At 58.8% G+C, this 12,844-nt stretch overlaps 1 protein-coding gene across 2 annotated transcripts in view; it reads right to left on the bottom strand.

Moving 5' to 3' along the window:
• SORL1 (sortilin related receptor 1) overlaps window positions 1-12,844 on the bottom strand; it is a 139,204-nt gene that overhangs the window by 29,850 nt on the left and 96,510 nt on the right. For both annotated transcript variants that reach the window (XM_036412607.2, XM_045572359.1), the window contains exons 26-31: window positions 11,771-11,896; window positions 8,733-8,840; window positions 8,117-8,248; window positions 4,163-4,306; window positions 3,435-3,569; window positions 1,709-1,864 (exon numbers count right to left, since the gene is read on the bottom strand). In XM_036412607.2, coding sequence (XP_036268500.1) covers window positions 1,709-1,864; window positions 3,435-3,569; window positions 4,163-4,306; window positions 8,117-8,248; window positions 8,733-8,840; window positions 11,771-11,896 — 801 coding nt within the window. The remainder of the gene's footprint in view (window positions 1-1,708; window positions 1,865-3,434; window positions 3,570-4,162; window positions 4,307-8,116; window positions 8,249-8,732; window positions 8,841-11,770; window positions 11,897-12,844) is intronic.

The raw sequence follows: 12,844 nt of genomic DNA, 5'->3' as shown, positions 1-12,844 counted from the left end.
GAGGGGGAGGCCCAACTGGGAGATGGGGAGGCCCAGGTGGAAGGAGACCAAGGTGGGGGAGGGAGAGGCCTAGCTGGGAGGAGGAAGAAGGCAGTAAAGAACCCAGCACTGTCAATGACAGCGGGAAGCCTGGGGCGTGTTGGGGAGGGGAGGAAAAAGATCAACCAAAGGACTTGTATGCATGCATATAGGCCTAACCAATGGACATAGACAGCATAGGGTGAGGGCATGGGGCTGGGGGACAATGGAGAGTTAGAACACATATGTAATACCTTTCTTAATAAAGAAATTATTAAAAAAAAAAAATCAGAAGGTACTTGGCTGAGGCTGGGAAAGAGATGGACATCATGTAAAGACTCAGTGAAGGCCCGGTGAAGAACGGCTGGAAGGAGGAATCCCTCTCAGTGACCTGGGAGCATATGTGAGCTCCAGCTCACATGGGAACCCAGCCTGTGCCTGCACGGCCACCACGTGGGATTCCATGATCAGAGAAACACCGACCACGTCTCCGTCTCTACGACTGGGAAACCCACGCCCTGTCTGCGTCACCAGAGGGAAGCAGGGAACCTTGTCCTCCAAGGTAGGACTCTGACAAAGCAAACCCGGCTGAAGGATGCAGCGAGAGCAGGCGCAGAGCCGCAGGTGTGAGAAGTGACAGGGACTGCTGAGGACGCCCTCAACTAGGCAGGGCAGCAGCATGCAGCTCCTCCGCGAGGAGGAGGAAAAACAGGTGGGCGGCCTAGGAGTGTGCCAACAAAAGTGGGCAAACCACTCTAAGGATGACTGAGCTTGAAGGGCACCCCTGCCTCTGGATGCAGCTAAGGGCGCCTTTCTCCCCCTCCCGCCCCCCCCAAGTATCCTGCACACCAGCCGGGCCACTGCACACATCCAGCTGCCTCTGGTCCGGCCACTAGATGGCAGTGCACCCCGCCTTTTAGTGGGAGAGCCGCCCAGAAGCACCTAGGCCTGCTCACACCAACACAGTCCCTGCTTCCCATGTCAGTTCCGGGAAGAGCACAAAGATGCCCCAACGCAGCGGGCCGGGCTTAGGGAGGCTGCCCCCTCTAGCAGGACGATCAGAGAGCAATGACAGGAGATGCGACACGCCCGGCCCCAGTTCCCATGAGTCCCCCTGCTCTGGAGTGAGGAGCAGCCTGGCCTCTGAGCTCAAAGTCCCAGAGAGCGGGCACCAGCCTTGCCCTGTGGTGCCAGGGTGACCCGAGGTCCTCCCCACAGAGCAGTGCCAGGGTGACCCCGGAAGTCCTCCCCACAGAGCAGTGCCAGGGTGACCCCGGAAGTCCTCCCCACAGAGCAGTGCCAGGGTGACCCCGGAAGTCCTCCCCACCGAGCAGTGCCAGGGTGACCCCGGAAGTCCTCCCCACAGAGCAGTGCCAGGTGACCCCGGAAGTCCTCCCCACAGAGCAGTGCCAGGTGACCCCGGAAGTCCTCCCCACAGAGCAGGTGCCAGGTGACCCCGGAAGTCCTCCCCACAGAGCAGTGCCAGGTGACCCCGGAAGTCCTCCCCACAGAGCAGGTGCCAGGTGACCCCGGAAGTCCTCCCCACAGAGCAGTGCCAGGGTGACCCTGGAAGTCCTCCCCACAGAGCAGTGCCAGGGTGACCCCGGAAGTCCTCCCCACCGAGCAGGTGCCAGGGTGACCTGAGGTCCTCCCCATCGAGCAGGTGCCGGGCAGACGGAGCTGCACGCACCGGGCGAAGGGCAGGCTTCCTCGTCCGAGCCGTCGGCGCAGTCCCGGTAGCCATCGCACACCCAGATGTCCATCACGCAGGCCCCGCCGCTGCAGCGGAAGTAATTAGGTGGACATGTAGAGGGCCCGGGAGTGGGGGAGGGAATAATGTGTGAATCTGAGGAAATACCAAGAAAAATAAAAGTTACAAGAAGTTCAATCTGAGACCAAAATGGGTCCCAAACTCGTGTGGATGCCTGGTTCACGTTTCAGCGGCTCCGCCCAGCCCAGGGCCCAGCCAGGCTGAGACACAGCTCATCTCCAATCACCACCCCGTCCGTGCTTCTTCCCGAGCAGCGCTTACTGGCTGTCTTTGGTTTGAGCTGATCACACCCGGATGCGTTTGCTTTGAAAGGAAGCTGACTCATGCACAGGTGGGGGCTGAACACTGTTCTGGCTAATTCCACCCACCACCCAAGAAAACCAAAAACGAGGGACAGCATGCACTCCCCATCTGTCAGTGCCTCCCCTCTGCCAAGGCATGTGGCACGTGCACAAGACACATGGCTCGAAGGCCCTGAGCACTGGGGCACGTGTCCCGAGGCACCGGGGCAGACCTGGGACTGGGGCACCGGGACCGGGCACCGGGGCAGACCTGGGACCGAGGCACCGGGCACCGGGGCAGACCTGGGACTGGGGCACCGGGACCGGGCACCGGGGCAGACCTGGGACCGAGGCACCGGGCACCGGGGCAGACCTGGGACCGGGGCACCGGGGCAGACCTGGGACCGGGGCACCGGGCACCGGGGCAGACCTGGGACCGGGCACCGGGGCAGACCTGGGACCGAGGCACCGGGGCAGACCTGGGACTGGGGCACCGGGGCAGACCTGGGACTGGGGCACCGGGCACCGGGGCAGACCTGGGACTGGGGCACCAGGCACCGGGGCAGACCTGGGACCGGGGCACCGGGCACCGGGGCAGACCTGGAACTTGGGCACCGGGGCAGACCTGGGACCCGGGCACCGGGGCAGACCTGGGACCGGGCACCGGGGCAGACCTGGGACCGGGCACCGGGGCAGACCTGGGACCGGGCACCGGGCACTGGGGCAGACCTGGGACCGGGGCACCAGGCACCAGGGCAGACCTGGGACCGGGCACCGGGGCAGACCTGGGACTGGGGCTCCGGGCACCGGGGCAGACCTGGGACCGGGCACCGGGGCAGACCTGGGACCGGGGCTCCGGGCACTAGGGCAGACCTGAGACTGGGGCACCGGGCACCGGGGCAGACCTGGGACCGGGGCTCCGGGCACCGGGGCAGACCTGGGACTGGGGCACCGGGGCAGATCTTGAACCGGGGCACAGGGCACCGGGGCAGACATGGGACCGAGGCATTGGGCACTGGGCACCGGGGCAGACCTGGGACTGGGGCATACATGGGACCGAGGCACTGGGCACCGGGGCAGACCTGGGACTGGGGCACCTGAAGGCCTTGCTAAATGCAGGCTCTGGGGAGTTGGGCACTCTGATGGCGCTGAGGAAAGACTAAGCTGCGGTCTGTAGGCCACACCAAGGGCAGCCAGGCCCCGGTCCTTCCTGCACCTGTGAGCTGTGGGAAGCGCAGCCCAAAACAGAAGCCAGCAGCCACTCTAGTGTTCCGAATAAGAAGGGACAGTCTCAGTGAGCTACCCCGAGTCATGACAGGGGTCGGGCCCCCCGAGCCGGCTATGGGCAGCGCCGGGACCACTACCTGCACAGGCCTCTTCGTCGGACCAGTCCCCGCAGTCATTCTCGTGGTCGCACCTCCACCGGCTGGGGATGCAGCGGCCATTCTCACACCGGAACTGGAAATGGCGGGAGCAGTTGGGGGCTTCGGTGGGGTTTTCTGGGGAAAACACAGCGTGGGTTGTGGGCCCCGAAACAGCATGAACGTGAAGCTGCGACGTACACACAGCCGCCCCCACACCGCACCCCAGGGCAGCTGCCTGCCACCGGCTGCATTAGGCAGCTTCTTGGACCCAGTGGGTGAAACTCAGTCAAAGCCAGCCTTCCGAGACCCCACTCCGGTGTCTCTGACCCACATGTCTATGCATCTTGCAAATGACACCGAGTGTTTAACTTGAACCCTTTTCCAAAGGAATGGCCTTACTCCCATGATAACGCAATGGTAACGGGTGCTATTCCATGGGTTCGATGACCTGTAGGAGCAGAGGGAAGCCTCCTCCGAAATGTTTACTTAATGCCTTCCCTTCCGCGCATACTGAGTGCCCATCCCTGACTCAGAGTGAAATGGAGTAAGCCACCTCTAACCCTGCTGGGGTCAGGGCCAGTTCACACTCAGTTTCCCACATGGAGTTTCAAGAACTGGCAGGAAATACTGCAGAGGGAGGAGGCGGCAAAGGTGGGTGCAAGGGCGCTAGTGAGGGCCCCTCCTGGACCTCAGGGGCGCGGCCCCAGAGCCGGCGAGAGGACACGGACCTGCGGCCTCCCCACAGCTGGCTTCGTCCGAGTAGTCGCCGCAGTCGTCCATGCCGTCGCACTTCCAGACCACGCTGATGCACACGCCGTTCTGACACTGGAAGCTGAACTCGTCACAATCCTTGTGGAACTCGGGGTCTTGGGCTGGACAACAGACAAACGTCCATGAGATCCCGGCTACCTCATCACCGAAGAGATCCTACTGACGCGGCTGAGCAGGAGGAAGAGGAAAAGTCTCCATGCAGAGACTCACTGGAGAAGTCCTGAAAGCGGGTCAGTGGAGAAGGAGTCCCCCGTATGACAGAATTTAACCTAAGGTCCTTATTTATTTCCTAGAGGCTGGTGCACAGATTCGTGCACCGGTGGGGTGCCTCGGCCTGGCCTGTGAGGATCAGGTAAAACGGCTCTCCGACATCCCCTAAAGAGACCTGGATTGCAAGAAGGTACAAGCCAGGCCAAGGGACCCCACCAGTGCATGGTCAGGGCCAGGGAGGGACCATGAGAGGGTTCCAGGGCATGTCTGGCCCATCTCACCCAGTCCCCATTAGCCGAACTCAGCAGCAAGCTAACCTACGGGTCAGAGCATCTGCCCCTAATGGTCAGTGCACATCACAGCGACTGGTCGAACAGTCAGACACTTAACACATTAGGCTCTTATTATATACTAGAGGTCCAGTACACAGAATTTGTGCATGGGGGCCGGGGGAGGTGGTTGTCCCTCAGTCCAGCCTGCACCCTCTCCAATCTGGGATCCCTCTCACAATCCAGGACTGCTGGCTCCCAACTGCTCCCCTGCCTGCTTTCCTGATTGCCCCTAACCACTTCTGCCTGCCAGCCAGATCACCCCCTAACCACTCCCATGCCAGCCTGATTGATGTCTAACTGCTCCACTGCCAGCCCTTTTGCCCCCAACTTCCCTCCTCTGTCGGCCTGGTTACCCTTAACTGCCCTCCCCTGCAGACCTGGTCCCTCTCAACTGCCCTCCCTTGCAGGCCTGGTGCCTCCCAACTACCCTCCCCTACTGGCCATCTTGTGTCCACATAGGGGCAGGATCTTTGACCATATGAGGGCAGCCATCTTGTGTATTGAGTTATGATCAATCTGCATATTACCCTTTTATTAGATAGGATAGAGGCCTGGTACACAGGTGGAGACCAGCTGGTTTGCCCTAAAGGGTGTCCCAGATCAGGGTGGAGATTCCCTTGGGGCGTGGGGTGGCCTGAGTGGGGGGGCCTGTGGTGGTTTGCAGGCTGGCCATGCCCCCCAGCAACCCAAGTGGAGGCCCTGGTATCTGGAATTTATCTTCTACAACTGAAACTTTGTAACGTGGAGTGCAGCCAAGCCTCCTGCTTGCCCCAGTGGCGGCATCCATTTCTGTTTGGATTTACCTTCTATAATGGAAATTTTATAGCCTTGAGCAGAGGCTTAGGCCAGCAAGGGAAGGTGGAAAGCCTGGCCTCCCTCCTGCTCTCTGTGGCTGTAGCCATCTTGGTTGGGTTTATTTGCATACTCGCTCTGATTGGCTTGTGGAGCGGAGTGATGGTTAATTTGCATATTACTCTTTTATTAGGTAGAACTAAATTTGTGCACAAAATTTGTGCATGGCGACAGGGGGGGAGGGGGGGGAGTGTGTGTCCCTCAGCCCAGCCTGCACCCTCTCCAATCTGGGACATCCCTCTCACAATCCAGGACTGCTGGCTCCCATCTGCTCACCTGCTTGCCTGCCTAATTGCCTCTAACAGCTTCTGCCTGTCTGCCTGATCACCCCCTAACCACTCCCCTGACAGCCTGATCATCACCTAACTGCTCCCCTGCCAGCCTTATTGCCCCTAACTGCCCTCCCCTGCTGGCCTAATCACTCCTAACTGCCCTCCCTTGCCAGCCTGGTCGCCCCTAACTGCCCTCCCCTGCTGACCTGGTCCCCCAACTGCCCTCCCCTAAGGCCTGGTTACCCCCCAACTTCCCTCCTCTGTGGGCCTGGTCTCCCCTAACTGTCTCCCCTGCGGGCCAGGTCATCCCTAACTGCCTTCTTTGCTGGACTGGTCACCCCCAACTGCCCTCTCCTGCAGGCCTTGTTGCCCCCAACTACCCTCCTCTGCCAGCCCGGTCACCACTAATTGCCCTCCCCTGCAGACCTGGGTTCCCCCCCAAAAAATGTCCTCCCCTGCTGGCCATCTTGTGTTCACATGGGGGAGCCATCTTTGACCACATGGGGGCAGCTATCATGTGTTGGAGTAATTGTCAATTTTCATACCATTCTTTTATTAGATAGGATAGGCTCTCATTATATACTACAGGCCTGGTGCATGAAAATTCATGCCCTTGAGAGAGGGTCCCTCAGCCTGGTCTCCCCCTCTCACAGCCCTCAGGGGTGGAAGGCAACCAGGCGATCAGAGGATCACACTTCTGCTGCTGCCACTGCCGGCAGTGCAAGCCTCGGCAGCCCTGTTTACCTGAGCCTTGAGCGGCCCTGGGCAGCTGCCATCCGAGGCTTGCCTACACCTCGGGCCGGCTTTGGGTGGCTGGGGGGCTGAAGGGACGGGGGGACTATGAAAGCAGATGAGCGGAGCAGCCAGGCCCGCCTTATCATGCACCTACCTCCCTGGTGGGGCTGAAGGGACTAGGCGTCACCATCTTGTGGCTGTGGGCATCGCCATCTTTGAGGGTGGGGCAGTCAATTAGCATATTCCCTCCTTATTGACTAGGGACACTGCCATCTTTGAGGGCGGGACAGTCAGTTAGCATACTCCCTTCTTATTGGCTGTAGACACCACCATCTTTGCAAGGCATGAGGGTCAATTAGCATATTTCCTCTTTATTAAATAGGATGATTATTACTATTATTTCGGTTAATCCTCACCCAATAATATTTTTCCATTCGTTTTTAGGGAGAGTGAAAGGGAGAGGGGAAGACAGAGAAATATTGATGTGAAATACATGGATTGGTTGCCTCCTGTACACACCCCAACCAGGGCCTGGGCCGGGAAGAAACCTACAATCAAGGTAGGTGCCCTTGACCAGGCTCGAACCTGGGACCCTTCAGTCCAGGCTGACATTCTATCCACTGGGCCAAACTGGCCAGGGCTGAGATAAGGCCTTAAGTCAAGGTGAGGTGATCAAGGTGAAATCCTGACTCAATATGACTGAAAGGGGAGGAGATGGGGACACGCACAGACACAGGGAGACCAGTGAGAACCAGGAGACGATGGGCACCTACACATCGAGGAGCCAGGCCTCGGGGGTGAGCAAACTGCCAACATTCTGAGCCTGAGTCCCGGCTCCCGAGCCGGAGGAAAGGCGCTTCTGAAGGGTAAGCTGCAGCCCGTGGTCCCTCATGGGGCCGCCCAAGCCTACTGATGCTGCACACACTCCCTGTGGGGCCATCCAGCAGGGTGGCCCGCAGACACCAGACTGCCTGCTTGGGACACCCTCGGTCCCGGGAGACAGGCAGGAAGGCTGACACACTGTGCAACATGGGACAAGAGCTGTGAAGCCACGAGCAGGCGAGGCCTCCAGGGTTGGCAAGAGAGCCATCAGACCCATCACACCCCATCTCTCCTGTGTGTGCACAGCAACTACTGACTAAGCATGACTCCTGAAGCAGCAAACATGCGTCTTCCTCAGAAAATACAAGACCGGCTCTAGCTGGTTTGGCTCACTGGATAGAGCATTGCTCTGCAGTGTGAAGGGTCCAGGGTTCAATTCCAGTCAAGGGCACATGCCCAGGTTGTGGGGGGCTCATTCCCCAGTAGGGGGTGTGCAAGAGGCAGCTGATCAATGATTCTCATCATTGATGTTTCTATCTCTTTCCCTCTCCCTTCCTCTCTGAAATCAATAAAATATATAAAAATGTTGAAAATAAAAAAGGAAATGAAGACTGGAAATGTAAAATCAGATCTGTAGCTAGAAGCAGCACCTCACCATGGTGACCACGCCCCCCAGGGCCCCACTCACAGCAGCCGGCAAAGGCAGCGTCCTCATCCGAGCCGTCCCGGCACTGCACGACGCCGTCACACACCATGGAGTGGAACAGGCACTGCTGGCGGTTCTTGCACACGAAGTCCATGAAGCGGGTGCAGAGCGGCTCTGAAAGGGGCCGGAGGAGAGGCCTGAGCATGGGGTGAGCGCTCACGGGCCCTGGGCCAATGCACCGGCACAAGTGCTCCTGGGGGAGCAGCAGGAGCCACCGCATACTGAGCAGGCGGTTTATGGCAAGCCCTGGCCTGAGCACCTGATGCAAAAGGACATGACTGAGCTCTTAAGACGATAGGACGAGGTTTCACTGTCCTGCTTTCAAGTGGGAAAACCGGCGGCAGCCATGCTAGCATGTATCTGCAAGCGGAGGAGGTAGAGCCAAAGCCAAAATCCAAAGCTGTCCGGCATCCACGACGCCAGAGGATCCCAGTCACTGTGAGCACAACAGTGACCCACCGGGGCTGGCACGCTGCTGTGAGGGCCTTGTGTCGAACAAAACTGATGGGAAGGACACATAGGTACCACGGAGATCTGTCCGAGGGTACTCCCTTCACATCCAACCCCAGCTCCCCAGGCGGGCGGCAGGCAGGCTCACCGCAGCGCTGCTCGTCGGAGCCGTCGGCGCAGTCCCGCAGTCCGTCGCAGTGCTTGCTGGTGGGGAGGCAGGTGCCGTTCGGGCAGCGGAAGCCGTTGCACCGCTTCTCTGGAATGGAAAGAGGGTGGCCCTGAGATACGCAGGTGCTGGGAGGCCGGGACTTGGCCCGCCCTGAGGGCAGCTACTCATGCGCCCTCACAGTGACAGGTGAGTCCCCACACGGAAAACATCGTCAGCACCGCCCTTCACCGGGACCTGGCCCGGGGGGCACTGACCGTGAAGAGGTGAAGGAACGCGGTGAAGATACGGGCTGGAGACAGGGTATGAAGAACAAGGTGCAGACGACAGGAGAGCACACCCCTCGTGGAACAGCCAGTGGATGTGCACAGGCCTGACCTTGCACCTGTGCTCGGACTGTGCGGAGGCCCACAGCATGGGTTCCTGGGCGCACAGGGTGGGGAGCTGGGCAGGAAGTGCTTACTGCATTACGTCACTATTTTCCCATTTCAAACCACGTGAATGTGTTACCCACTCAAGAAATTCAAGTGCATATTGTTTAAAAAGTAAAAGTTTCAGGGAAGAGAAAACTAAGTCCTGATCAGAAGCCCTGGCTTTGAAAGTGCTCTGACATCACTCACTCTGATTCTTTATGAATCTCAGCCAAAGCCCTTTGGATAAAGCATGTCCCAGAAACGTTAGGAAACATGGGTTTCCACCTCAGCACGGGATCTAGCCCAGGTCAACTTCCCCTCAGCACCAGGAGGGTCAGGTGTAAGGCAGGGAAATGTGCTTTAAGCCCTGGCCCACTGGCTCAGTGGATAGAGCGTCAGCCTACAGACCAAAGGGTCCCGGGTTCGATACTGATTAAAGGCATGTACCTCAGTTGCAGGCTCCTCCCTGGCCTTGATCCTGGTCGGAGAGCCTGCAGGAGGCAACCGATCTGTATTTCTCTCACATCGATGTTTCTCTCTGTCTCTACCTCACTCTCCCACTCTCTCTAAAAATCAATAAACCAATGGGAAAATATCCTTGAGTGCAGATAAAAAAAAAATGCTCTAATTCTGTAAAAAGTAATCATGTAATCATTCCTAAGAAATTATTTGGAAGACATCAAACAGAAACAGTTAGTGAGTACCGCAGATGGAGAATAGGTCACAGGTAAGAAGAGTATAAAGTTAAAATAACATGAAATGACTCCCACTCGTGAAGCCTGTGAAAACAAAGGGTCAAGGTGATGCCGAAGGCAACAGGGGAACACAGCACATCATGGATGGACATGCTTGCCAGTAAAACTACTTGGAAATAACACCTAGAAACGTTAACAAGAACGGGGACCAGTGAAAACATGGACCCTACCTGACCACCTGGAGACCCCCGAACAAGGGAAGGGGGGTCTGAGGCTGAGGACCTGCAGGAGCCACAATCCTGGTGCCCTGGGACCAACCCTGCAGAACTACGGGACGGCTACATCTCAAAGTAAAAATACGCCTTGGTTTCCAAGGACATAAGCAGTGTCACTGTGCAAACCAGTGTGACACTGAACACCCTTGGAGGCCCACCGGGTGCAGAAGTAAGCTACAGACACACAGCGGGACACACGTCTGCCATCAGAGTGCTCACTGCAGAGACAGAGAGGCAACAATGTGTAGACACCTCCCATTCCAGGTAATATGCAAACTGACCATCACTCCAACACAAAGATGGCCGCCCCCAGGTGGGCACAGATGGCCTGCAGAGGAGGGCAGTTGGGGTCATTAGGCAGGCAAGCAGGTGAGTGGCTAGGAGCCAGTGGTCCTGGATTGAGAGTCAGACATCCCCCGAGGGGTCCCAGATTGGAGAGTGCAGGCCGGGCTGAGGGATCGTGGCCCCGGGATTGCCCCCCCCCCCCCCCCCCCCCCCGTCCCGTGCATGAGTGCCGTGCGCCGAGCCTCTAGTGGGAATACAGACTCTGGTCTCTGCCTCTGGCTGCTGGCACTAAGCTATTAAACCCCTTGCATTTTCCTGGGTGGACACGGGTGTCCTGTTCTTACATCACACTAGGCGGCTCCTGGATGTCAGAAGCCACGGGAGAGAGTCAGGGCCGCTCACCCCCTGCCCCAGGAGAGAAGGACGGGGACGGGAGAGCGCCAGGCGGGCCGTGTGGTGAAGATTCCACAGAACCCAGAGTCTAGGCCTCAGAGGCATCCAGGCTGCTGAGCGCTGGTGGGACTGGGGGGCTGGGGCGAGGCACAGAGCTCTGCCTGCCTTCCCACGCCTGCCCCGTGCCTCTCTTCCATCTAATGCTCGCCTCCACCCTCCGTGACCCCTTCCGTGAGTGTTTCTCTGAGGTCTGTGACACGTTTCAGCAAATGACCAAGCCCAGGCCAAGAGCCCAGGCCCACAGTTTTGCAGGAGTGCAGGGGAAGCTGAGGTTGGGACTGGCACTAAAGTGGGGGCAAGGGGGCTTGCAGGACTGAGCCCTGAACCTGCGAGGTCCGAGGCGGAAAACAGTGCCAATCAGGCCCGGGAACCCCCGCGGGTGCTGGAGAATTGTCTGGAAGCCAGAACTCTATGAGCACCGGAGCCGAGGCAGCCCCAGGAGGGGTTTTGCAGGCGGAGGGCGGAGGCAGGGCAGGAGCCGGACACCCTGGTGTAAAGCAGCTTTTGTGGCAGCCATTCTGTGGGAGTTTCTGTGGGATTCTTTTTACGTCACTTATACGAAGAAAGGTCTACTTTGGGGCCAGCGAGCCATTCTCTCTGAGGCCCGCAGCACAGAAGACAGTTACAAAGTACCTGCTTCTCCACTGCTCCCTTCAAGGCTGCACAGAAAGCTGCGTGCCGAGTGCCTGCCTGGGAACATGTCCTACGGCACTGCCAACGAGGCTGGGGCACGCTGCTGTCAGTGAGGGCACCCTGCACACTTAGCTGTCGGTGTGGGCACAGGGGCACGCTTGGCTGTCAGCGTGGGCGCCCAAGCACAGCAGGGCAGTGCTCATGTCCTGCCTCTTCCTGAGTGGCAGGTTAGGGACACTCAGGAGGGACTGAGCATGCATACTCACCGCAGCTGGCAGGGTCCTCGTCGGAGCCATCCTGGCAATCCAGGTCCCCGTCGCAGGCCCAGCGCCGGGGGATGCAGTGCCCGTTGTGACACTGGAAGTTGGACGCCTCACAGGTGTGGTAGACGGCTGCCGGCAAGGAGAAGAGAGCAGTCAGCGCCTCCTCTCCCTCCCATTCGATCGCCAGGAACAGCCAGGAACAGCCAAGGAGTCGGCCGCCTGGGGCCTCAGGTGGGGGTGGAGGGCAGCTGAACGGGGAACCACAATGTGACAGGAGCAGACATCCCTGCTACAAACCTGCCACCAGGGGGCGCGGTATTCCCCTTCTGCCACTGAACCGGGCATAGAGATTGAGAAACATGCCCCGGCACAGGGGATATGGACTGGTACCAGGCTGCCCAGAGCCAGAGCCTGTGCTTCCACTCGCCCTCGCTACTTCACGTCTCACGCAAATCCCTTGCTCCCACTGGCCCCGCAGCCCAGAGACTCCCGCCCAGCACCGTCCGTCGTGTCCTGCCATCTAAGGACCTGTACGCTCGGAAAGGCCGTGACTTTAGAATTCTCACAGAGAACCCGACAAATGTTCTGGAAATGAAAGAGAGAAAATAAAAATAGCTCAGCTGATGCGTGGGAAAGCAGATTAGATGTAGCTGAAAGGAGAAGGTTGAGCTAGAAGGGAAATCTGAGAAAGGAAAGGAAATTCCAGCAGATGGAAGAGACAGCACAGGCACCGGAGGCGTTAGCGACAGAAGGGAGTCCGTCTGCGCCACGGGGACGAGCCCTGGGAGCAGGAGACACAGCTGCGAGGACGAGGCTGCCACGTCCCAGAACCAAGGGCAACAGCAAATCCTCCTATTTTAAGAAGAAAACCAGCAGAATAAGGTCCCACAGCTCGCCAAGCAACACTGCATCACTACAGCCCGCCCACCACAGGCACACACAATAAAACGCTGACGAGGACCGGGGAAATGGTGCCGGTCCCTGCTCAGCAGATAACCCACCAGACTGACATCAGCCGAAGGAGGCTGCAAGGAGACAGAGGAACGCCGCGGGAACGCTTATGAAAAGGGACTGCGC

This window comes from Pipistrellus kuhlii, unplaced genomic scaffold (genome assembly GCF_014108245.1).
Source record: "Pipistrellus kuhlii isolate mPipKuh1 unplaced genomic scaffold, mPipKuh1.p scaffold_m20_p_45, whole genome shotgun sequence".
Lineage (NCBI taxonomy): Eukaryota > Metazoa > Chordata > Mammalia > Chiroptera > Vespertilionidae > Pipistrellus > Pipistrellus kuhlii.
The sequence above is the reverse complement of the archived record's forward strand: the minus strand, read 5'-3'. Positions and strand labels throughout refer to the sequence as shown.